The sequence below is a fragment of the Hyla sarda genome, chromosome 1, assembly GCF_029499605.1.
Source record: "Hyla sarda isolate aHylSar1 chromosome 1, aHylSar1.hap1, whole genome shotgun sequence".
Lineage (NCBI taxonomy): Eukaryota > Metazoa > Chordata > Amphibia > Anura > Hylidae > Hyla > Hyla sarda.
The window spans coordinates 337,401,390-337,428,423 of NC_079189.1; the positions used below are offsets into that span (position 1 = coordinate 337,401,390).

General features: G+C 42.3%; 1 protein-coding gene across 1 annotated transcript; it reads left to right on the top strand.

Annotated features, from left to right (window-relative positions):
* The first annotated feature begins 616 nt into the window (after positions 1-616).
* On the top strand, positions 617-25,777 carry LOC130307128 (uncharacterized). Its single transcript, XM_056552155.1, has 2 exons — positions 617-726; positions 24,341-25,777. The coding sequence occupies exon 2, from the start codon at positions 24,361-24,363 to the stop codon at positions 25,618-25,620; it is 1,260 nt and encodes a 419-aa protein (XP_056408130.1). The 5' UTR covers positions 617-726; positions 24,341-24,360; the 3' UTR covers positions 25,621-25,777.
* Positions 25,778-27,034: the final 1,257 nt, after the last annotated feature.

Consider the following 27,034-nt stretch of genomic DNA (forward strand, 5'->3'; position numbering starts at 1 on the left):
GGTAGGGATCCACCTCGCGTCCTGCAAGCTGTTTGGGATGCCGCGATTTCACCGCAACTGTCCCGAACAGCACCGTTGAGCTAACCGGCATTATTTACTTTCGTTCTAGACGCGGCGATCGCTACGTCTAAAGGGTTAATGCTGGGCATCAGCCCGATCGACGATGTCCAGCATTAGCCACGGGTCCCGGTTGCTTATAGCAACCGGGACCCACCGTGTATGATGCGCGCTCACCTGCTGAGCGTGCGTCATACTTCAAGAGCCGCAAATGGACGTTAATAAACGTCCATTTGCGGCAGGGGGTTAATTGTGGACATCAGCGTGATTGCTGATGTACGCCATTACCAGCAGGTCCCGGCTGCTGATACCTGGCGTGCATGATGAGAGCACTGGTACAGTGCTCGCGTCATGTATAGGACATAAATGTATGTCCTGGTGCGTTAAGTACCAGGGCATCAGAACGTACATGTTGTTAAAAAGCTCTGTATCATACTTTTCCCCTTGCTCACATTGTGTGAGTTCCAGCCAGGAAAAAGTGGGTGTTCCCCAGCAGGCGTAACATCACCGAAGCCTGGGAGAGCTGTGCTTAGCCATGCCCCGCACGTATTTCCTGAATTTGGTCTCCTGCCAGGCTGTTTGACTTGTGGCAGGGAACAGAACAGAATCCCATTAAAAAACACATAAAGGTTGAGAATTTTAACACTTGGCATTGGTGTGTGGCCTCAGGTATGTCCTTCATATAAGCATATACTGGCTAATGTCTAAATTTTAACATAATTTGAGGGTTAGTCATATGTTCCTGTCTACATCTACCACTGTAGTGCACCTAAATTTATGTATTATTCTATATGTTACACATCCACACTTTTCCTCGGGTGTAGGATGCCATTGTGGCACTTGTAGTCTGCTGCAGGCATCCCCCATTGTATGCATGTTATGCTGGGATTGCCCTTAGCAACGGACCACAAGCACAGGATCTGCTCTCCCAGCATAAATGCATTTGTGGTTAAGCATTTCCTGCCATTTTTTTTCTTGTTGTTCAAATCTTATACTTGGAGGTGTATAAACTCCCAAATGTAATGCACCTTAATCACTATTATACGAAGTATTAACGTGCACCTGTGAGGCCGGCAACATATCAGCCTACTTGGGTGGGGCTCATAGCCTTCTTCCTTTCTTCCGTAGTATGTGTGTTTAGCCACACTGGAGTGAACTGGGAACAGGCTGGGAGTTGGACCTAATGCTGCTGTAATTGCCCACTGATCCCTGGTATTGCCCATACGGCACAGGTAGGTTTAGTGTTAGGTCCCGTGCTACTTGAGAACCCTTGGATGTCCTTCATATAAGGATATACTGGCTAATGTCTCAATTTTAACATCAGTTTGAGGGTTAGTCATATGTTACTGTCTACATCTATCACAGTAGTGCACCTAAATTTATGTATTGAGAATTTTAAAAGAAAGTAGATAAAGTGTCTTATAATTACATAAGGAACAATAAATTTAAATTCTAGTTTTGGTGACATGTACTTTTTAAGTCAGTAGTAGTGTGTGTGTGTGTGTGTGTGTGTGTGTGTGTGTGTGTGTGTGTGTGTGTGTCAAAAGAGCCAAATCCTATGGGGGACATTTATAAAAGTCAGTGTAGGTGCGCTGATGTTATACACAGATTTTGATGGTGTGGTTAAAGTGTACATGCACCAAATGTATTAAATGGTGCTGGGCATGTGATAAGTATGGTGCGAGCACACATTTTTTTTGCAAAATTATTTTTTTTAGAACACCACTTTGTTTACTGCAACTTTTTGTTGTGTGTGGTGTTTGTTAAATCAACTGGCACCAGATAGTTACAGATTTGGAACTTAATTCTATTAAAAAATCTTTACCCTTCCAGGACTTATTAGCTACAGAGGAAATTCTTATCTTTAGAATTTCTTTTTTGGTTTGTCCACAGTGCTCTCTGTTGACACCTCTGTCAGTGTTCGGAACTGCCAGAGCAGCATAGGTTTGCTATGGGGATTTTCTCCTGCTCTGGACCGTCCCTGATAAGGCATCAGGTGTCAGCAGAGCGCACTGTGGACAAGCCAAAAGAGAAATTCAAAAAGAAAAGAATTTCCTCTATAGCATTCAGCTGCTAATAAGTACTGGAAGGGTCAAGATGTTTTAATAGAAGTAATTTACAAATCTGTTTAACTTTCTGGCCCCAGTCGATTTAAAAAAAAAAAAAAATCCACTGGAGCACCCCCTTTAGGACCAGGCCAATTTTATTTTTGCATTTTCGTTTTTTCCACCTCGCCTCCTAAAATCCATAACTCCTTTTTATATTTCCATCTCCAGACTCCTATAAGTGCTTGTGGTTTTTTAGGGAGGAAAAACCACAATTTTGCACATTTTGGAGGGTTTTGTTTTCACTGTGTACACTTTACGGTAAAAATGACATGTGTTCTTCTGTGGGTCAATACGATTAAAATGATATCCATGGCTAGATACTTTTATTTTTTTGTACTGCTTAAAAAAAATCAAACTTTTTGTACAAAATCAGTAATCTAAAATTGCCCTATTTTGACCACCTATAACTTTTTTTCATATTTCCATATATAGGGCGGTATGAGGGTCCACTTTTGCGCCGTCATCTGTACTTTTTATCGATACCACATGCGCATATATAGAACTTTTAGATAATTTTTTATAATTTTTTTTTAAATAAAATGTGAATAGCAGCATTTTTGGACTTTGTTTTTTTTTTTTTAACGTTTACGCCATTCACCATACGGGATAATTAACAATATATTTTGATAGTTCGGACATTTACGCATGCAGCGATACCAAATATGTTTATAAAAAAAAAAAAAACTGACAATTTTAATTTTTATTGGGAGGGGATTTTTCTTTTCCTTTTCCTTTTTTACATTTTTCAAATTATTATTATTTTTTACACTTTTGATGTCCCCATAAGGGACTATCTATAGCAATCCTTTGAATGCTAATACTGTTCAGTGCTATGTATAGGACATAGCACTGATCGGTATTATCGGTGATCTGATGCTCTGGTATGCTCGATCGCAGACCAGAGCAGAAGACCCCGGGAGACGGCCAGAGCCAGGTGAGCCAGCACTGCGGGCGATCCGATCATCCATTCAAAGTACCGCACTGCCCCAGATGCCGTGATCTGAATTGATCACGGCAACTGAGGGGTTAATGGTGGACATCTGCGCGGTCGCGGATGTCGGCCATTACCAGCGGGTCCCCGGCTGCTCACAGCAGCCAGAACCTGCCGTGTATGACGCGAGCACCGTTCTGATGCTCGTGGTCATACACAGGACGTAAATGTACATCCTGGTGCGCGAAGTCCCGCCAAACCAGGACGTACATTTACGTCCGTGGTCATGAAGAACGCAAGGCGTACATATATGTCCTGTGTCTGATCCCCTTTTATGATGCGAGCATCATAGCGGGATGGTCTGGGCAGCTATCAGCGCTAATGCCAGACACCGGAATGAACCCCTTAAACACCACGACCAAAGTTGATTGCAGCAACTAAAATAAAATAAATCCTGGCTGCTCAATGGTGCTGATTGGGTTACAGATAATCTTTTTATTTTTTTTAAACAAGTAAAATAAAATAAAACCTATATAATTTGGGTATCGGTGTAACCTTATGGACCTACAGAATAAAAAGGATATGCCATTTTTACTAAGAAGTGCAGTGCGTAGAAGCTGAAGCCCGCAAAAGTTACAAAATGGTGTTCCATTTTTAATATTCCAATAGATCACCAAAAGGTGATCCAAAAAATACCCTTTCTTACCATACACCTAGAAATTGTGATGATTAAAAGTGTAATCTTTATTCATTCCACATACTATAAATGTTAACATATTCATGTGCCATATATCCCTACATTCTGTTTGCAATTCTGACCAACCGGTCTATAAAGTGAACAACATTATGGAGGAGATTTATCAAAACCTGTGTAGGGGAATAGTGGTGCTGTTACCCATGGCAACCAATCAGATTACTTTCATTTTTCACAGGTCTCTTTAAAAATGAAAGCAATTTGGTTGTCATGGGCAACTACACCACTCTTCCCCTACACAGGTTTTGATAAATCTCCATAATGCTGTGCACTTTATAGACCGGCTGGTCAGAATTGCAAACAGAATGTAGGGATATATGGCACATGAATATGTTAACATTTATAGTGTGTGGAATGAATAAAGATTACACTTTTAATCATCACAATTTCTAGGTGCATGGGAGGAAAGGGTATTTTTTTTGGATCACCTGTTAGTGATCTATAGGAATATTAATCTGAAGTTAACCCTCCCTACTAGTGTTGAGCGGCATAGGCCATATTCGAATTCGCGAATATATAGACGAATATTCGTCATATATTCGCATATTCGTTATATTCTCGTTTTATTTTCGCATATGCGTAAATTCGCGTATGCGAAAATTAACATATGTGAATATTAGCATATACAAAATTAGCATACGCGAAAATGCGCATATGCGAAAAATAGCATATGCGAATTTGCGCACGCCAGTCTCACACAGTAGTATTCTTTACACCACACAAGCTGGAAGCAGAGAGGGATGATCACTGTGATGTTTACTGTGAAAAAAATAAATAAATAAATAAATAAACGAATATTCGTAATTATGAATATATAGCGCTATATTCGCGAAATTCGCGAATATGCGATATTCGCGAATAATATTCGAATTGCGAATATTCGTGAGCAACACTACTCCCTACACTGGTCTCACTATAGTTTGGAACTTTTTAAAATTTTGCCCCACATAATAATTTTTGGGTTTTGCCGTAGATTTTGTGATGAAATGATGGATGTGGAAAACTGAAAGAGTTGTTATTTTTAGAAGGTGAGGACGGAAAAACCGAGTCCTTAAAGAAGATGTCAAGTGCTAAGAAATTTTGATAAATGTCTGATCGTGGGGGATCCGACCACTCAGGCTTAGTAATGGATGCTGTCTAATAGATGGAATCCATTACTAAGCCGGGGCTTAGCGTTAGCCCCAAAAACAGCTGGCGCTAACCCCCAATTATTACTCCGGTACCCACCGCACAGGGGTGCCTGGAAGAGCCGGTACCAACAGGCCAGGAGCGTCAAAAATGGCGCTCCTCGGCGGTAACAGGCTGGCGTTATTTAGGCTGGGGAGGGCCAGTATTAATGGTCCTCGGCCACCCTGGTAACGTCAGGCTGTTGCTTCGTTGGTATCTGGCTGATACTGAATATACAGGGAACCCTATGCGTTTTTTTTTTTTTCCATAAAAAAAAACAAAAACAAAAAAAAAAAAACCGCATAGGGTTCCCCCTATTTTCAGTATCAGCCAGATACCAGGGTGGGTGAGGACCATTGTTACTGGCCCTCCTTAGCCTAAATAATGCCAGCCTGTTACAGCCTAGGCCCAGGAGCGCCATTTTTGATGCTCCGGGCCTGTTGGTACCGGCTCTTCCCGGCACCCCTGATCTGAAACGAGAAGAAAGAAAAAAGAAAAAAACACAAAAAAATGGGTTAGGACATTTTTTGCGCTCTCTGCAGGGGAGAGCACGCATAATGCAATGTCTACCTAAACAGTGAGCCTCCAATTGGTGCAAAACTACAACTCCCAGCATGCCCAGACAGCCTGTCTGGGCATGCTGGGAGTTGTAGTTTAGCGACAGCTGGAGTCTCCCTGTCTGGGTAGACACTGGCAGAAGGGTCTGTTCACATTATCCAATTAGGACAATGTTAGCAGAGCCTTATACCCTTGCCAGCTTGGATCGCGTCTGTAGCTCCGCCCCTAATTACATCATCACTAGGGAGCGGAGCTACACAGACCTGCAGGACTTGTCCATCTTCTGTATACACTATATACAGCTATCTATAGATAGCTGTATAGTGTATACCGCCCAAAGGGTTAACCTACACTGTCCAGCAGTGTAAGTTAACTCTTTCCTTGCCGGGCTGGCTTAGCGCACAGCTCAGCAAGGGGTTAAATGTGCCAGCAATGTGTATATTGTATACACATTGCAGGCTCACTGTAAGTTCTTGCTGGGCAGTATGTATACGATGTATATATCCTGCTCAGGATCAGCTGTTCTCCCGGCTCTGTAGCCTTGAAAACAGCTGATCCCGACAGTCACTTCACGAAGATCGCAGCAGGTGCCAGGAGGAGTGACATCCTCTGTGATCTGTCACTTATGGCAGGTACTACTGCTCCCAACATAGAGCATACTCTGCTGGGAGCTGTAGTACCTGTATTAATAGACAGATTGCAGCGGGTGTCACTCCTCCTGACACCCGTTGTGATCCTCTTGTATAATGAATAGATGCGGCGGCCGCTCTCCTATGGTCCCCTGCACTGACTTATATATATATATATATATATACACACATTCCTATTTCCCACAGAGTTGTGATTGGCTGGAACCATCTGACCAATCGCAGCTCTCTGTGGGAAATATGAATGTGTGTGTATATATATACGGCAGTGCAGGGGACCATAGAGGAGAGGCCGCTTCACCTATACATTATACAGGATTGCAACGAACCCCGGCGATCTTTCAATTAGTACAGGTAACTACAAGTGATGTCGCGAACATAACCTTTTCGGTTCGCGAACCGGGCGAACAGCCATTGACTTCAATGAGCAGGCGAATTTTAAAACCCACAGGGACTCTTTCTGGCCACAATAGTGATTTAAAAGTTGTTTCAAGGGGACTGGACTGTGGCGTGCCAGAGGATCCATGGGAAACTCCCATGGAAAATTACATAGTTGATGCAGAGTCTGGTTTTAATCCATAAAGGGCATAAATCGCCTAACATTCCTAAATGGTTTGGAATAATGTGCTTTAGCCCCCATTAGGCAGCACAAGTCATTCTCTAATGGTGGACCCCGAAGGGCTGTGGCGATGCATAGGACTTAAAAAGCTCTGCATGTCCTCCATCAACAGCATGTCTGTACAGCATCCTGTCCTTGCCGGCGTGTTCGTGGTAGGTGGAGGATTACTTTCACCTCTTCCCCTGTTAGATCCCTCTTGTGCTGTGACATGACCCTTATACGCTGTGTACAGCATACGTCTTAATTTATTTTGGACCTGCTGAATCCTTTCTGCCTTGCTGTAATGCGGTAACAAGTCAGGCACTTTATGTTTATACCGGGGGTCTAGTAGCGTGGACACCCAGTACAGGTCGTTCTCCTTCATCCTTTTTATACGAGGGTCACTCAACAGGCACGATAGCATGAAAGACCCCATTTGCACAAGGACGGATGCCGAGCTACTCATGTCCCGTTCCTCGTCCTCAGTGATGTCAGGGAAGGTATAATCTTCTTTCCCCCCCCCCCCCCCCCACCCACATACAACACCACGGGAACCAGATAGGTGACAAGGAGCACTCTGGGATACCTGCTGTGGTTGGTCTTCCTCTTCAAAGCCACATTCCTTCTGACTCCTCTTCCTCACAATCCTCTTCCAGCGTTGCCGCAGGTCCAGCAAGCGATGCTGATAAGGCTGTTTCTGGTTGTGATGATGTCCACAACTCTTCCTCTTCATGCTCATCTACTGCCTGATCCAGCACTCTTCGCAGGGTACGCTCCAGGAAGAAAACAAACGGTATGATGTCGCTGATGGTTCCTTAGGTGCGACTGACCAGGTTTGTCACCTCCTCAAAAGGACGCATGAGCCTACAGGCATTGCGCATGAGCCTCCAGTAAAGTGGCAAAAAAAATCCCAGCTCCGCATACAAATATTCGTTGACGGCTTTTTCTTGTTGGAGCAGGCGGTTGACCATTAGGAGTGTTGAATTCCAACATGTTGGGCTGTCGCAAATCAAGCGCCTCACTGGCATGTTGTTTCGCTGCTGGATATCTGACAAGTGCGCCATGGCTGTGTAGGAACACCTGAAATGGCCACACACCTTCCTGGACAGCTTCAGGACATCCTCTAAGCCTGGGTACTTGAGCACAAAGCATTGTAGAATCAGATTACACACGTGTGCCATGCACGGCACATGTGTCAACTTGCCCAACCTCAATGCCGCCAACAAATTTGTTCCATTGTCACAAACCACCTTGCCGATCTCCAGTTGGTGCGGAGTCAGCCACTGGTCCACCTGTGCCTTCAGGGCCGACAGGAGAGCTGGTGCAGTGTGACTCTCCGCTTTGAGGCAAGTCAACCACAAGATGGCGTGACACTGCCGTATCCGGGATGTGGAATAGCACCTGGGGAGCTGGGGGGGTGCCGGTGATGTGGAGCAAGACGCAGCAGTGGAAGAGGACTCGGCTGAGGATGTTATGGAAGAGGATGGAGTAGAGGGGGTGGCAGCAGGCCTGCCTGCAAGTAGTGGCGGTGTCACCAACTCCTCTGCACAAACTCCTCTTCCATGCTTTCCAACCTTTACCAGGTTTACCCAATGCGCAGTGTAGGTGATATACCTGCCCTGACCATGCTTTGCAGACCAGGTATCAGTGGTCAGATGGACCCTTGCCCCTACACTGTGTGCCAGACATGCCATAATTTCCTTTTGCACAATGGAGTAAAGGTTGGGGATTGCCTTTTGTGCCAAAAAATTTCGGCCGGGTACCTTCCGCTGCGGTGTCCCAATGGCTACAAATTTTTTAAAGGCCTCAGACTCCACCAGCTTGTATGGTAAAAGCTGGAGGGCTAGCAGTTCCGACAAGTCAGCTGTCAGACGCTGGGCTAGGGGGTGACTTTGAGACATTGTCTTCTTGCACTCAAACATCTCCCTGACAGACACCTGACTGTGGGCAGATGAGCAGGAACTGCTCAAGGCGAGAGACGGAGAGGCAGATGGTTGAGAGGGGGCAAGGAGGGCAGCAGTGGTTGACCTGGCTGAAGATGCTAGACCAGGAGGAGGATGGCTGCTTTGACTTTGTGTGCTGCTTGTACTGACATGTTGATCCCATAGGCGTTTGTGATGTGACATCATGTGCCTTCGCAAAGCAGTTGTGCCTAGGTGGGTGTTGGACTTCCCACGACTCAGTTTCTTCTGGCACAGGTAGCAAATGGCTTCGCTGTTGTCAGAGGCAGACACACAAAAAAAAATGCCAGACCGTTGAGCTCTGCGATGACGGCATTCTGGTGGTGGCAACAGCATGCATTGATTGGCGTCCCGTTTGGCTGACCCCGGGTGCCGATGCATGCTGTCTGACTGTGCCACTAGCTCCTTGCGACTACCTCTCCCTGCTTCCAACTCGTCTCTGTCTCCCCATCTGAACTTTCCCCCTCTTCTTCTCTTCTAGAGGACACCCACGTGGCATCCACGGACACATCGTCATCATCAACACCTTCACCGCTATCTGACACCTCAAGAAAGGAAGCAGCAGCGGGTACATCATCATCATCACACCGTACGTCCATGTGTGTAATGCTGCCTGACTGAAACATATCCCTGTTAACTACATCTTCTGGCAATAATGGTTGCGCTTCACTCATGTCTTCAAACTGATGTGTAAATAACTCCTCTGACGGATCAAGTAAAGCTGCTACGGTGCTAGTGATGGTGATGGCGGCAGGCGGGCAAGTGGTAGCATGAGAGGTGCCTGAAGCTAAGCTAGAGGAGGAGAAGGACGGTGCATCAAGGTTCCGAGCGGAAGCTGTAGTAGATTGGGTGTCTTGTGATAGCCAGTCAACTAAGTCCTCAGAACTTTGGGGGTTTAGGGTACGTGGCCTCTGAACACTGGCCATTCTAGGGCCAAAGGGAATCCCAGCACCACGACGGCCCCTGCAGGGTGGCCTTCCTCTGCCTGTCATTTTTTTTTTTTTTTTTTTTTTTTTTTTTTTTTTTTTGCACAACTATCACACCTAATGTGATTTGCACTAGGGTGACACAATTTGCCCTGCAGGCAAAAAAAATGGCAACTGTGACGTGAACTGACAGTGACGACTGATTTTATTTAACAGCCAAAAAAGGTATTTTTTTTTATTTTTATTTGCACAACTGTCACACCTAATGTGATTTGCACTAGTGTGACAATGAGCAAAAAAGCTTGCCAGTGGAGTTCCCCTTTTAAACGGTGGTCCCCAACCAGGGTGCCTCCAGCTGTTGCAAGACACATGGACTGATATCTTTCAGCCCTTTGAATACTGAAGTAGTTAGTTGCTTGCAGGAACTTAAGTTTGATTCTGGAGTACCCCTTTTAACCAGCGGTTCCCTCCCAACCAGGATGGATATCTTTCGGCCCTAAAAAGGGCTTTTTTGGGTGCTGTCCTTAAAGCAGATGTTACACTAGTGCTTTAGAAGTAAACTGGACCCTGAATACACCACCTAGCAGCAACCTAGCTATCGCTTTCCCTATACAGCAGGAGCAGCTTCTCTGACCCTCCACTTACTAAGCCTGCAGCATGCTGAATGAGGCTAAAATGGCATCCGGGCAAGAGGTAGGAGGGCCTGGAAGGGAGGGACTGCGGCTGATTGGCTGTAATGTGTCTGCTGACTCTAACTCACAGGGTCACAGTTTACTGCAATGTTAAAGTATAGGGGGCGGATCGAACTTCACATATGTTCGCCTGGCGATGCGAACATGCTAAATTCGCCGGGAACTGTTCGCCGGCGAACAATTTGCGACATCTCTAATCAGGACCTTTTAGGACTTCTTCTTGGAACTGAAGGTATGTCCCTGTGTTGCCAGTGTACTGGGACAGTACAAAAGAGTTGTACATGGCAACCTGTACCATGTAGACTGCAACTTTTTTGTACCATGCCAGTGTTTTGGCCATGTATGGCTTGAGGATTTGATCAGAAAGATCAACTCCCCCCATATACCGATTTTAGTCCAGAAAACAATCGGGCTTGAGGACCAGTGTTGTAGTACCTCGCACAGGGACAGGTGAGCTGCAGTTACCATGAATAGTGGTCAGCATAAGGACATCCCTCTTATCCTTATACCTGACCAGCAACAAGTTTTCATGAGCAAGGGGACAGGACTCGCCCTTGGGATTAGGTGTCTGGATCAAATTTAGAGGGGGGCCTCTCTGGTTCTTCCGCACAGTCCCACAAGCGGACGTGGATCTGGCTGCAAGGAATGGGAATAGAGGGATGCTGGTATAAAAGTTGTCCACGTACACATGGTAACCCTTATCCAGCAATGGGTGCACAAGGTCCCAAACTATTTTCCCGCTAACACCCAGAGTGGGGGAACAATCTGGGGGTTCAATATGGGAATCGCGGCGGGGACCGAAATTCCCACGGGCGTAAACTTACGTCCTGGGTCCGGAACAGGTTAAAGCGATACTCCGGTGGAATTTTTTTTTTTTTCTTAAATCAACTGATGCCAGGAAGTTAAACAGATTTGTAAATTACTTCTGTTAAAAAATCTTAATCCTACCAGAACTTATTATCGGCTGTATACAACAGAGGAAGTTCTTTTCTGTCACGACCACAGTGATCTCTGCTGACACCTCTGTCCAGAGCAGGAGAAAATCCCCATAGCAAACATATGATGCTCTGGACATTTCCTAAAATGGACAGAGGTGTTAGCAGAGAGCACTGTAGTCAGACACAAAAGAAATCCAAAAAGAAAAGAACTTCCTCTGTAGTTTACTGCTGCAAATAAGCACTGGAAGGATTAAGATTTTTTAATAGAAGTAATTTACAAATCTGTTTTAACTTCCTGGCATAAGTTGATTTAAAAAAAAGTTTCCACCGGAGTACTGCTTTAACCCCTTAGCCGGGTTCTCCGCCCCTAGCATCTTATCCCCTAACCAAAGGATAGGGGATAAGATGTCAGATCGCGGGGGTCCCGACACTGGGGAACCCTGGGATCTCAGCTGCAGCACCCAGTTATCATTACTGCACAGAGCAAACTCGCTCTGTGCGTAATGACCGACGATACAGGGGCCGGAGCATCGTGACATCATAGATCCACCCCCTCATTATGTCATGACCCACCCCCTCAATACAGGTCTATGGAAGGGGGCGTGGTGGCCACTCCACGTGATACCCACTCCCATAGATTTGCATTAAGGGTGCGGGTCGTGATGCTCAGGCCCCTGTATCGTCTGTCATTGCACACAGAGCGAGTTTGCTCGGTGCAGTATTGATAACAGGGTGCCCCAGCCGAGATCCCGGGGGTCCCCAGCGGCAGGACATATTCTACTTCATTCAAAAGAAAGTGGAATGTCCAGCACAGTGTAGGTCCAACGAATTTACTGTATCCATGTATCCTGGGTTTTAATCAATAAAGTGAATTCGTTGGACCTACACTGCGCTGGACATTCCACTTTCTTTTGCATATCCATTTGGCGCTGCCCACGCCAGTCCGTGCGCACGGTGCTTGAGGTAGAGAGCTGGACTTACTTCCATACACCTATATTCTACTTCGTTAGAGGTAAAACTTCATTGATACTTGCATGATTTCTTGGTGAAAAGTTCAAAAATGTTATGAAAAAATTTGGCTATTTTATTTTTTACTTTTGAAGCTCTCTGCTTATAAGGAAAATGGACATAAAAATTATTATATATTGATTCATATATACAACATGTCTACTTTTATGATTGCATCATAAAGTTGACATGTTTTTACTTTTGGAAGACATCAGAGGGCTTCAAAGTTCAGCAGCAATTTTTCAAAGTATCTCTATTACCTCTAAGTGTGTCTCTTTATACGTGTGCTAAATAAAATCCCAAATGTCTTTTATTTTTCCCCTTTTTAATAGCTTGAACTTTTGCCTCTAAAAAATATTTGAAGTTAGGTAAGCCCGAACATCACCCTTCCACGACCCCATACCAACTTGTTCAAAGAGGACAGCAATCCCTTAAACCACTTATCTGTGATCCAAATATGGAGAAATTCTTATTACATATAAAATTTGTGGTAACGACAATTTTCAACAGCGCAACTCTATCTTCTTGAGGAAGGGAACTCCAAACCTTTATTTAATCTACTATTTTCCTTAAAAGGGGATTAAGATTGTTTTTCAGAATATAATTTGTCTCCCTCCCTATTTCTATACAAAGATATTTTACTGTGTTTCCCTTTCAAACAATGGTAACCCCACTAATCCTTGGTCTAGAGTCCTCCTGTATTATCATTAGTGATGATTTTTCCCAATAAATTTTTGCCCCAGAAAAACTACCAAAAATTCTTAATGCTATTGTTGCACAACCCGCCACTGCTCTGCGACATTTAACCAGAGCAGTTCAGTGGGCATTCATCAATGTCTATGCGCCATTTCATAAATTTGGTGCACGACAGCCACATTTTCCATAACTTTTTTGGTCTAAAGTGAACAAAAAGAGAGTTCACATTTGATTTACATTGCCCCTCATTGTTTACACTGTTAGGTGAAGTTAAAGCATCCTCATTGTCCTTGCGCATTATCAGGGGAAGGGCACAGACTGATTAAGACTTTGTTTAATTGAAAAGGAGACAGTGTCTTGGGTGGAGACAAAGTACACAGCAGGGATCCCAAAAATCAGATTAACATAAACAGGCTTGGGCCAATAAGGTGGATTTCTGGTGAGGACTTTTCTGAGGAACAGAGAGCTAAAGGTGTCCATAAAGGAAAACTGAGTCAGGCCAGGAGGAACCATATCAGACAAGGTAGCTATACTAAAGGTTCCTTTATTAGTGAATTTATTTATATATATATTTTTATTTTTTTTGCTGCTTGGGTTCATACTGTCTGTGTTCAGTATCGATGTCTTTCAGGAGATTTCTTATCACTTTTTTTTTTTTTTTCTTTCTTTCTTGGGCTTCTTGTTAGTATTTACTGTCATTATTGCCATATTTTTCTGTTGGGTTGTGTTTCTAGGTTATGTTCTGCTTTATATGATTATTATAGAATATTGGCCCCTTTATGACATTGTAATTTTTCATATTACATTTTTTCCCTCCTCCTCCACTTAAGTCATGTTTCTTATTTTTTAGTTTCCGGTCTAAATAGGTAAATGATGACTTTTTTGCAGAACCATTTATACTGTAAGGTTTGGTTTCCACACAGGTTTTTTATACTGATGTTTTTGAGCCAAAGTCAGAAGTGGATCCATCATTAACCTGTTGGAGATGAAGGGCATACGCCCGTGGGAATTTTGGCCCCCGCCGCGCGCCGGGCGGGGACCGGGCCGGGGTGACTGCTGATATCTATCAGCAGGCACCCCGTGCAAATGCCCAGGGGGGTCATTAGACCCCCCCCGCATGTCGGCGATCGGCGCAAATCGCAAGTGAATTCACACTTGCGATTTGCGCCGATTCCGGGTCATTACGGGTCTATGGTGACCCAGAATAGAAGGGGGATCGCGAGTGTCTAAGACACCCACGATCCCCCTAAAGCGATAAGAGTGAGGTGGCAGAGTTGCCACCCCTCCTATCTCTGCTATTGTTGGTCTAGACGCGACCACCAATGGCAGATCTGGGGCGGAGGGGTTTACTTTCGTTTTCCCCGTCCTGCCCACCCACAATAGGCGGGGCAGAACGGGGAAAAGGAAAAGGAAGAGGAGCGGTGCCGGAGTCCACTTACCCCTCCGGAGGCAGCGGAGCGACGGGGATCGGCGGGCGGCGACGGAGATCTGCGGCGGCGACTGAGATCTGCGGCGGCGTGCGGCAGAAGAGGACGGCTCCCGGATGCGACGGAAGCCGGTGAGTAGTTGCCTAGCAACATCTAGAGGGCTACAGTCTGAGACCACTATAGTGGTCTCTAGACTGTAGCCCTCCAGATGTTGCAAAACTACAACTCCCAGCATGCCCAGACAGCTGTTTGCTGTGTGGGCATGCTGGAATTTGTAGTTTTGCAACAGCTGGAGGTCTGCAGTTTAGAGACCACTGCACAGTGATCTCTATACTGCCCTCTAGATCTTGCAAAACTACAACTCTTAGCATGCCCGCACAGGCTGTTTGCATTCTGGGCATGCTGGGAGTTGTAGTTTTGCAACATTTGGAGGTCCACAGTTTGGAGATCACTGTTCAGTGGTCTCTAAATTGTAGCACTCCAGATGTTGCAAAGCTACAAATTCCAGCATGCCCACACAGAAAACAGCTGTCTCGGCATGCTGGGAGTTGTAGTTGCGTACCTCCAGCTGTTGCATAACTACATCTCCCAGAATGCCCTTCTGTGATCAGACATGCTGGGAATTGTAGTTTTGCAACAGCTGGAGGCACACTGGTTGGAAAATACTGAGTTAGGTAACAGAACCCAACTCAGTATTTTCCAATCAGTGTGCCTCCAGCTGTTTCAAAACTACAACTCCCAGCATGTACTGACAGACCGTGCATGCTGGGAATTGTAGTTTTGCAACAGCTGGAGGCTCACTGGTTGGAAAATACGGAGTTGGGTAACAGAACCTAACTGAAGGTTTTCCAACCAGTGTGCCTCCAGCTGTTTCAAAACTACAATTCCCAGCAGGTACTGACAGACCGTGCATGCTGGGAGTTGTAGTTTTGAAACAGCTGGAGGTTTGCCCTCCCCACCCCCCATGTGAACGTACAGGGTACATTCACACGGGCGGGTTTACAGCAAGTATCCTGCTTCAAGTATGAGCTGCGGCAAATTTTTTGCCGCAGCGCAAATTCCTACCGGGAAACTCACCGTAACCCGCCAGTGTGAATGTACCCTAAAAACACTACACTATACTAACGCCTAATAAAGAGTAAAACACTACATAAACACCCCCTTACACTGTCCCCCCCAATAAAAATAAAAAACATATTGTACAGCAGTGTTTCCAAAACGGAGCCTCCAGCTGTTGCAAAACAACAACTCCCAGCATTTCCGGACAGCCACTGACTGTCCAGGCATGCTGGGAGTTTAGCAACAGCTGGAGGCACCCTGTTTGGGAATCACTGGCGTAGAATACCCCCATGTCCACCCCTATGCAATGCCTAATTTAGTCCTCAAATGCGCATGGTGCTCTCTCACTTTGGAGCCCTGTCGTATTTCAAGGAAACAGTTTAGTGCCACATATGGGGTATTTCCGTACTCGGGAGAAATTGCACTACAAATTTTGGGGGGCTTTTTCTCCTTTTACCCCTTATGAAAAGGAAAAGTTGGGGTCTACACCAGCCTGTTAGTGTAAAATTTTTTTTTTTTTTACACTAACATGCTGGTGTTGCCCTTTACTTTTTATTTTCACAAGAGGTTAAAGGAAAAAAAGACCCCCAAAATTTGTAACACAATTTCTCCTGAATACGGAAATACCCCATATATGGGAGTAAAATGCTCTGCGGGCGCACAACAAGGCTCAGGAGAGAGAGCGCACTATGTACATTTGAGGCCTAAATTGGTGATTTGCACAAGGGTGGCTGATTTTACAGTGGTTCTGACATAAATGCAAAAAAATAAATACCCACATGTGACCCCATTTTGGAAACTACACCCCTCACGGAATGTAATAAGGGGTACAGTGAGCATTTACGCCCCACAGGGGTCTGACAGATTTTTGGAATAGTGGTACGTGAAAATGAAAAATTTAATTTTTTTGTTTGCACAGCCCACTGTTCCAAAGATCTGTCAAACGCCAGTGGGGTGTAAATGCTCACTGTACCCCTTATTACATTCCGTGAGGGGTGTAGTTTCCAAAATGGGGTCACATGTGGGGGGTCCACTGTTATGGCACCACGGGGGGCTTTGTAAATGCACATGGCCCCCGACTTCCATTCCAAACAAATTATCTCTCTAAAAGCTCAATGGCGCTCCTTCTCATCTGAGCGTTGTAGTTCGCTCGCAGTGCACTTGACATCCAAACATGGGGTATTTCCATACTCAGAAGAAATGGGGTTACAAATTTTGGGGGGCATTTTCTCCTATTACCCTTTGTAAAAAAAGTAAAATTTGGGGAAAAACCAGCATTTTAGTGGAAAAATATATTTTTTTCATTTACACATCCGACTTTAACAAAAAGTTGTCAGACACCTGTGGGGTATTAAGGCTCACCGTACCCCTTGTTACGTTCCATGAGGGGTGTCGTTTCCATAATAGTGTGCAATGTGGGTTTTTTTGCTGTCCTGGCACCATAGGGGCTTCCTAAATGGGAAATGCCCCCCAAAAACCATTTCAGAAAAACTCACTCTCCTAAATCCCATTGTTGCTCCTTCGCTTCTGAGCCCTCTAGTGCACCCGCCGAACACTTGACATACACATATGAGGTATTTTCTTACTCGAGAGAAATTGGGTTACAAATTTTAAGAGTATTTTTTTTTCCTTTTACCCCTTGTAAAAAATTCAAAAACTGGGCCTACAAGAACATGCCAGTGTAAAAAATGAAGATTTTGAATTTTCTCCTTCACTTTGCTGCTATTCCTGTGAAACACCTAAAAGGTTAAAACGCTGACTGAATGTCATTTTGAATACTTTGAGGGGTGAAGTTTTTATAATGGGGTCATTTATCGGGTATTTCTAACCAGAAGACCCTTCAAATCCACTTCAAACCTGAACTGGTCCCTGAAAAATTCCAAATTTGGAAAATTGTTGCTGAACTTTGAAGCCCTCTGGTGTCTTCCAAAAGTAAAAACTCATAAATTTTATGATGCAAACATAAAGTAGACATATTGCATATGTGAATCAATATATCATTTATTTGGAATATCCATATTCCTTATAAGCAGAGAGCTTCAAAGTTAGAAAAATGCAAAATTTTCAAATTTTTCATGAAATTTTTGAATTTTTCACCAAGTAAGGATGCAAGTATCGCCAAAAATTTACCACTAACATAAAGTAGGATATGTCACGAAAAAAAATAACTCTGGAATGCTTTTACTTATAAATTTGATTCCGAGATTTAATGCTTAAAGTGACAGTGGTCAGATTTGCAAAAAATGCTCCCGTCCTTAGGGTCATAATGGGCTCCGTCCCCAAGGGGTTAAGGAGAAGTCTAAGTCCTTTCCTTATATTTCCCATTTCTTTTCAATGCACTTCTGGTTTTGGCACAAAAACTGCATTCAGTTTTCATAAACACCAAAAAAATACCTGTGTGCAAACCTATCCTAATGATACCATTCATTTGACCATAAACTGCACAACAATTTTTTATTTTATTTGTGAAATAAACTTATGGCTGATTGTAAAGGGCCCATGAGTGATCCCACGATATTTTGTGTCCTTGCCTGTCTGATACAGAGTTATGTAATAGGCATATTATAAGAACACTGATCTAGGAGATAAGTGCTTGCATTGGGCTGAGTAACATAGTCTTACAACTGACTTGTTATCTTTATCTGGAGAGTCAGTACCACAATACCCAATTTACTTAGTTTTTATTATGGTTTATGTAACCTTTTTCTTTAACCCTTTTCATATGCGCTTTAAATTTTTTTTTCCCTTCTTGTCTTCTAATAGCCATAACTCTTTAGATTTTCCACCTATAGACCAATAGGAGGGATTGCTTTTCCTCTACGAACTGTACTTTGTAATGACATCACTCGTTTTACCACAAAATTTACGGCGAAACTGAAAATTATTTGTGGGGCAAAATTAAATTTAAAAAACCCCGTCATGTTGCAACCCATTTCTACACAGTGCAATTTTCAGTAAAAATTACACCTCATCTTTATTCTGTCCGTGCACACGATTAGAATGATACCTAATGTATATAACAAACCTATAACACTTTAATTTTCCCGTATACGGGGCTGCATGAGGGCTCATTTTTTGGTGATCCGTAGTTTTATCAGTACTATTTTGTTTTGATGGGACTTTTTGATAGCTTTTTATAAATGTATCTTTATTTATTTATTTTGGTATGAGGTGACCAAAAATTAGGAATTCTGGACTTTGGCATTTTTTTTTTTTTTAAGTTTAAGTTCAGCACTGTGTAAAAAAAACTGAAAAAACTAGAAGGGAACCTCTAAAACATAGCTTTTAATGTGCACATCTAAAAATGTACAGAAATAACAAGTATCAAAAAGTACTTTTTGATACTGGTTATTTCTGTACATTTTTAGATGTGCACATTAAAAGCTATGTTTTAGAGGTTCCCTTCTAGTTTTTTCAGTTTTTTGTATTATTGGGAGACCTAACTTTATCTTTAATATCAGTGATTAATCAGCACTGTGTAAGCAATTCACTGTGCTGTTTCATTTACATTTTATTTTTAGTTCAGACATTTATGTGTAATACCAGCATATATATATATTTTGTTTACATTATTTTATTGGGAAAATAGCATAGCATTAATTGTTAGTTAATTATTATTAGCACTCCACTTTTACAGGCTGCTGAGGCTGCCTAAACATTTGAAGCACTGATTGGATTGGACAGAGCTAAGTAAGGGACCTCTGCTCATCTTCTCAACTGATCCAGACTCTACTGAGCTACCGGCAACTGAATTTCTAGCGCTTTAAAGGGATACCTCGGTGGAAAACAACATTTTTTAAATCTGGTTCTAAAAAGTTAAACAGATTTGTAAAATGACTTCTTTTTAAAAATGTTAATCCTTCCAGTACTTATCACCTGCTGTATACTTCAAAGGAAGTTGTATTTCTTTCTGGAGTTCTTGTCTGTCTGGCCACAATGCTCTCTGCTGACACCTATGTCTGTGTCAGGAACTGTCCAGAGTAGGAGGAAATCCCCATAGCAAACCTATCCTGCTCTGGACAGTTCTTGATACGAACAGAGGTGTCAGCAGAGAGCACTGTGGTGAGACTGAAAAGAACTGGAGAAAGAAATACTTCCTCTGTAGTATACAGCAGCTGATAACTACTGGAAGGATTAATATTTTTAAATAGAAATAATGTACAAATCCGTTAAACCCCTTTAAGGATTTTTTTTCTTTCTTTTTTTTCTTAGTCTTCTAAAAGCCATAACGCTTTCAATTTTCCACTTACAGACCCATATAATGGCTTGTTTTTTGCACCACCAACTGTACTTTTTAATGATATCGCTCATTTTACCACTGCTGGGAATAGATTTCGGCTCTTTTAGATGCCGTGATCAACTTTGATTGTGGCGTCTAAAGAGTTAATGCTGGATATCGGCCTGCCTGTGCGGTATGATGCAAGCTCAGCCCCTGAGCTCTCTTCATAACCCTGCCATGCCGCATGCCGCAGTGCCGTTTTATAAAATGTGTTTTGCGGCAAGGGGTTAACTTTGTGGCACCAGTTGATTTAAAAAAAATTGTCTTCCACTGGAGTATCCCTTTAACCTCTTCAGGACTTGGAGCGTATGCATACGCTCTGCATCCCGAGTCCTTAAAGACGTAGGGCGTATGCATACGCCCGTGGGAATTCCGGTCCCCGCCGCTAGCCGGTTGGGGACCGGACCAGGATGCCTGCTGGAATCATTCAGCAGGCATCCTGGCACATCGCCGATGGTGCTCCATGTCGGCGATCACAGAAAATCGCATGTCAATTCAGAAATGCGATATTCTGCTATTCCGGGCTGATCGGGTCTCTGGTGACCCGATCACCCGGAAAATAGGGATGATCGGAGCTGTCAGTGACAGCCCCGATCATCCTGAGAGATAGGAGCGAGGTCTCAGTGCTGCAATCTCCTCCTATCCCCTGCCATTGGGCAGAACTGAATTCTGACCAATGGCAGCGCAGGACAGTGGGTTGCCATGGCAACCCCTGTTCTGCCCACCCCTGGATGTCAGGCAGAACGGGGGGAGAAGATGGAGGCCTTTACCTGAGGACAAGATGCGATGGGGCCCGGCGATCATCAGAGACATCAGCGGAGATCATGGCGCAGGTAGGGAAGCGAGGGTGTATATTTACTGCTGCCCTTCCTAGTGGGTGCCAAACTGCAACTCCCAGCATGCCCAGACAGCCAAAGGCTGTCTGGGCATGCTGGGAGTTGTAGTTTTGCAACATCTGGAGGGTCACAGTTTGAAGACCACTGTTACAGTGGTGCCCAAACGGTAACCCTCCAGATGTTGCCACACTACAACTCTCAGCATGCCTAGACTGCCCAGGCATGCTGGGAGTTGTAGTTCTGTAGCATCTGTCCCTTCAGATTTTGCAATTTTCATTACATTTTTGAAAATGGCTGTAAAAATATGTCCATTTTATGATGCCAACATAAAGTGGACATACATTTTATTTTTATTCACAAATAAAAATATTTGGAATATCCATTTTCCTTACAAGCAGTTAGAAAGTTAGTTAGAAATTGTAATGGGATCAGGGTAAAAGTTCAATGTGTGAAGTGCTATAGCCCCCTATGGGAGCTATAGCACTGCAAAAGAAAAAGTGAAAAAAAGTCATTTAACCCCTTCCCTAATAAAAATTTGAATCACCCCCCTTTTCCCATAAAAGAAACTGTGTAAATAAAAATAAACAAACATATATGTGGTATCGCCCCATGCGTAAACTAAAAACTAAAAAAATATTGTTAATTAAACTGCACGGTCAATGGCGTACGCGCAAAAAACAATTCCAAAGTCCAAAATAGCGTATTTTTGATCACTTTTTAGATCATGAAAAAATGAATAAAAAGTGATCAAAATGTCCGATCAATACAAAAATGATACCGATAAAAACTTCATAAAACAGCACTAAAATTGAGCCCTTATACCGGCCCGTACGTGGCAAAATAAAAGTTATAGGGGTTAGGAGATGTTGAATTTTTAGCATATAAATTTTCCTGCATGTAGTTATGATTTTTTTCCGAAGTACAATATCCAACCTTTATAAGTAGGGTATCATTTTAACAGTATGGAACTACAGAATTAAGATAAGGTGTTATTTTTACCGAAAAATGTACTGCGTAGAAACGGAAGACCCCAAAAATGATAAAATGACATTTTTTCTTCAAATTTGTCAAACGATTAATTTTTTTTCCGTTTTGCCCTGGATTTTTTGGGTAAAATGACTGTCACTGCAAATTAGAATTGGTGGCGCAAAAAATAAGCGATCATATGGAATTTTATGTGCAAAATTGAAAGCATCATGATTTTTAGAAGGTGATGAGGGAAAAAATAAAAAGGCAAAAATGGAAAAACCCTGCGTCCTTTAAGGGGTTAAGACCAGGTTCACATGGTGGATTTTCAATGAAATTCTGTTGTACTGTGCAATTTCCATGGCAGATGTTTCTGGCGTCCGCTCTGATTCCATTCCGAGCAGTCCTAGTGCCATAAGTAAATGTGTAGAATGTCCGCCTATATTTTCCAGCGGACATTACGTACAATTTTGGCCATGTAGACATGGCTTTAGACAGTAAACTTCTATCCCAACCTCTAAATGGTTAATGCCGGACATCACCCTGATCAGGTCCCGGCTGCTGATAGGTTTCTTACACATGTCAAGGCAATAGTACTTTCTTCCACTGAGATACCTGTCACTTGAGCAAGGTGGCAGTATTTCAGTGCAAAATCCTTGCAGCTCTGTTCTTTGCTGCTAAAGTTTGTGGTATATAGATTTGCTGGATGTCCAATAGACTTGTTGGGCAGTACACTTGTCAAACAGGCCTTTGGGACTTGAGTTAGTTGATCCTGAAGCCTTGCTCAAGTGAGAGGTACCCTTTAAATTAATGATCTCTTGGTACAGACTAGTTAATCTTATATAGCAGCCACAGACGTCTTTAGAAGCCTTTGAGAAGCCATGACAACCTATAGGCACTACATGACTGCATCAGGAGTTTGCAGGTTGAAACCCAAAAAGATCAAATAACTTAATGCTGTGATCACTATTGGTTGCGGCATCTAGACAAGTTAAATGACCCGTAACAAACTGATCTCTGATGCCAGCCACTGAACACAATGGGGGTTAACTCCTTAAGGACCAGGGGTTTTTCAGTTTTTGCACTTTAATTTTTTTCCTCCTTACCTTTAAAAAATCATAACTCTTTCAATTTTACACCAAAAAAAATCCATATGATGGCTTATTTTTTGAGCCACCAATTCTACTTTGTAATGACATAAGTCATTTTACCCAAAGATCTACGGCAAGACAGAAAAAAAATAATTGAGACAAAATTGGAAAAAAAAAAACGCCATTTTGTTAATTTTGGGGGCTTCTGTTTCTACACCGTACATTTTTCAGTAAAAATGACACTTTATCTTTATTCTGTAGGTCCATACAATTAAAATGATACCCTACTTTTATAGGTTTGACTTTGTCGTACTTCTTCTGAAAAAAATCATAACTACGTTCAATTTATACGTTTAAAATTGTCATCTTCTGACCCCTATAACTTTTTTATTTTTCCGTGTATGGGGGGGAGGGGGGGGTTATGAGGGCTCATTTTTTGTGCCATGATCTGAAGTTTGTAGCAATACCATTTTTGTATTGATCAGACTTTTTGATCGCTTTTTATTCATTTTTTCATGATATAAAAAGTGACCGAAAATACGCTATTTTGGACTTTGGAATTGGTTTTTGCTCATACGCCATTGATCGCGCGGCTTAATTAATGATATATTTTTATTTGGACATTTCCGCACGCGGGGATAACACATATGTATGTTTTTATTTTTATTTACACTTTTTTTTTTTTTTTTTTTTATGGGAAAAGGGGGTGATTCAAACTTTTATTAGGAAAGGGGTTAAATGATCTTTATTCAATTTTTTTGCAGTGTTATAGCTTGCATAGGGGGCTATAATGCTACACACACTGATCTTTTACATTGATCAATGGTTTCTCATAGGAATCCATTGATCAATGATTCTGCCGCTTGACTGCTCATGCCTGAATCTCAGGCACTGAGCAGTCATTTGGCGATCGGACACCAGGAGGCAAGCTAAGGGACCCTCCTGCTGTGTCACAGCTGTTCGGGATGCCGCAATTTCGCCACAGATATCCCGAACAGCCCCCTGAGCTAACCGGAAATGGCTTACTTTCACTTTAGATGCAGCGTTCAACTTTGAACGCTGCGTCTAAAGGGTTAATAACGAGCAGCACCGCAATCAGTGCCATGTGCTATTGGCCACGGGTTCCCGACGTTGTTCCGGCCGTTGTTAGAGAACGGGAGCGGACTCAGGGCGTACAGGTACGCACTTTGGTCCTTAACAGGTTAATATTGTCGATAATCCTTTTTATTATGTATGTTTAGACTGCCTTTACACCAAAACTTTGGCACAATTTTTGGCAAACAATGTTGTAATTATACAATGTCCCTTTGTTGAGCAATGTGTAAAAAAAAGTCTAAAAGATATCTAAAACTGTCACATTTTGTCTCACGTAAATATTTCTCATTACAAATCTTGAAATAAAACAAAAACAAATAATAAATGTGGTGCTAGGCTGTATGCCCCCCTTTGTTTTCCAAATGGCGCCAGAAACCACGCCATTGTCTTTTAAATTTGCTCAAATTGCATCATTTGGGAATCAGATTATCTATTGCACAATTTTTGTTGTTTTTTAAATATGATCGCATATATGTCACACTTATGGTTAAATATGTTTAAATGTCTTTTATTTTTAATACTTACAATGTTTTTTTCTTTTTACAGTCTGTCCTTGTGAAGAAGAGATGTCTTGTCCATTAAAATACCTGTTCATTGCAATGAATGCTTGTGGGTTCATTTTCATCTTCCTATTCTTTCTACATCAACCTGAGGATCGCAATATTAACTTCAGTCCCAACATTGTCACCGGCCCCTTCATCGCTCTTGAGGATAATAAGACTTTCATAATTTCTCCTTATTATGATCCCAGAGAAACTAATTTGATAAGAACAATTGCTGTAGTCCATAAAACAGTGAAAGACCTTTACTGCTTGTTCTATTGTAAACACAATGGTGTTTTACCTGTTAAGGCAGAAATTGACATTGTTAAAGACTGGTTTGGATTCCCTTATGAGACAGCCAACCTACTATGTAAAATCCCATCTGAATGGGATTATGTCTATATGTCCATCCATATAAACAGCTCAGAAGACAGAAAACAAATTCCAGTGTTAAAGATTCCAAAAGAGCCTCTAAAATCATTTTCTGCTAGTTTTACTGTTTGCATCTCTGCATTATATGGACGATATCATAATGTAATGCAGGTGATTCAGGCCATTGAAATGTATAAATTACTAGGAGCTTCTAGAGTCACCATCTACAACAACAGCTGCCATGAAAATGTGGATAAAGTACTGAGATATTACATTCAAGAAGGTGTTGTAGAAGTTATACCCTGGCCAGTAGACAAGTATCTAAAAACTACGACAAAATGGAAATATGTTAAAGGAGATGACAGTGATATTGGCTACTATGGACAAGTTGCGGCTTTAAATGACTGCATGTATAGAAATATGTTCAAAAGTGAATTTGTTCTCCTAAATGACATTGATGAGATTATTCTTCCAGTAAAGTATTGGAACTGGTCATCTTTAATGAGTAATCTTCTAAAACGATATCCGGAAACAAGTGTCTTTCGTTTTGAAAATCATGTCTTTCCATCAGTGGTTAATGCATCTGGATTCAACTATTGGTATCATGTACCAGGGATTAATATTCTTCAACATCCTTATAGAGAACCTAGTGATAACGAGTCCATCAAGCCACGAAAAATGATTATTAATCCACGAAAAGTCATTCAAACATCAATCCATACAGTTTTAAAGGCTGAAGGACATATTACAGCGGTTTCACGAAAAGATAGTATTCTATTTCACTGTAAAGCAAAACGGAACAAGAATATTCCAGAGAAGAACTTGATCAAGGATAACATCATTTTGCGATACAATGTGACTCTATTTCCGAAAGTTGATGAGGTTGTTCAGAAACTTTTCCCTCAGCACTAGCTCAGATACAAGAGAATGTGTATAGGCTAAAGGCAGTCATTTACTTTTATTACTGAGATGTGGAGTATGGTTGGGCCACTCTCATACTCCACATCTCTCTGTCATGGGGCTGAGATGATAAAATACTGCTTATTGGTGATATTGTGTAACATGTGGATGGATGGAGTGTTGTCATTTCCCCAAAGGGGGATTCCTATCTTCTTTTAAAATTATTTCATAAAGTTATATATTTTATTTTGCACAAGTGACTCCAGTGTTTTTTTTATTTTTTATTTTTTTATTTTTTTTTGCTTTATTAATTTATATATGGAGCTGAGTGTAAGAATTCATAGTAAGTGCATGTTATATTAATTCATATAGTGAAATCATTTATTCTTAAATCAAAGCTCAGTATGTTCTTGTGGAGGTATCATGTATTAATTCATTAATATATGGGGTACAGTGTATTAAAGGGAAACTGACAGCCAGTTCACAGACACTAAACACATTATACAGGTCTATAGTGGGGGTTAACCGCATTACAACATGGTTTTACGTACCTAGATCCATGGGCTGGTTACGGAGATATCCATTGTGTTGGCCTCCTTTTGCCAATAGTCGGCTTTGCACAGTGGAGGTGGGACTGGGCAGGCCGCGCCCCGCCTCCATCGTGCAAAGCTGGCTATTAGCAATGGAGCTGAAATTTTGTACAACAATGTTGAATATTTAGTTATGTTATATGGATGTATAAAGGGGCAGAAGGAACATTTGAAATGGCATATACATTTTATAAATAAGGTGATTTAAACTTTGCTAAAAAGGCTGCTGCTATGTCTGCATGTACCCAGTTAGAGAACAAATGACTGATAATGGATAATAAGCTGCTCTGGGAAAGGCTAAAGGGTGCCGCAAGCCACATTGCTAGACTATCTGCCTCCTCCAGCAAACATCAGGCTGATCATTATAAAGGTGGACAGAGGTGGCTCTAGGATTAAACCATTAAGGTCGCCACCTAAGGCCTTGCGCTAGTGGGGGGCCTTGCTCAGGGCCCTGACCACAACTGAAATGTAAAATTTACAGCCCCTGATGCCTCGCTCTCCGGCCCCAACCACGGGAGTGAAGTTTAACCCCTTCATGACCCAGCTAGTTTTGGCCTTCATGGCCCAGTCCATTTTTTTTCAAATCAGACATTTCTCTTTAAGTGGTAATAACTTTGGACTGCTTTTACCTAGCAAAGTGATTCAGAGTGTTTTTTCGAAAAACATTGTACTTTATTAGTGGTAAATTTTTTGTTGATACATGAATAGACTTTTGTGAAGAACTCTGAAATATTGTGAAAAATTAGAAAAAATTTAATTTCTCTGTTTGAAATTCTCTACTTGTAAGAGAAATAGTCATGCCAAATGTAGTTATTCACATCCACAATATGTCTACT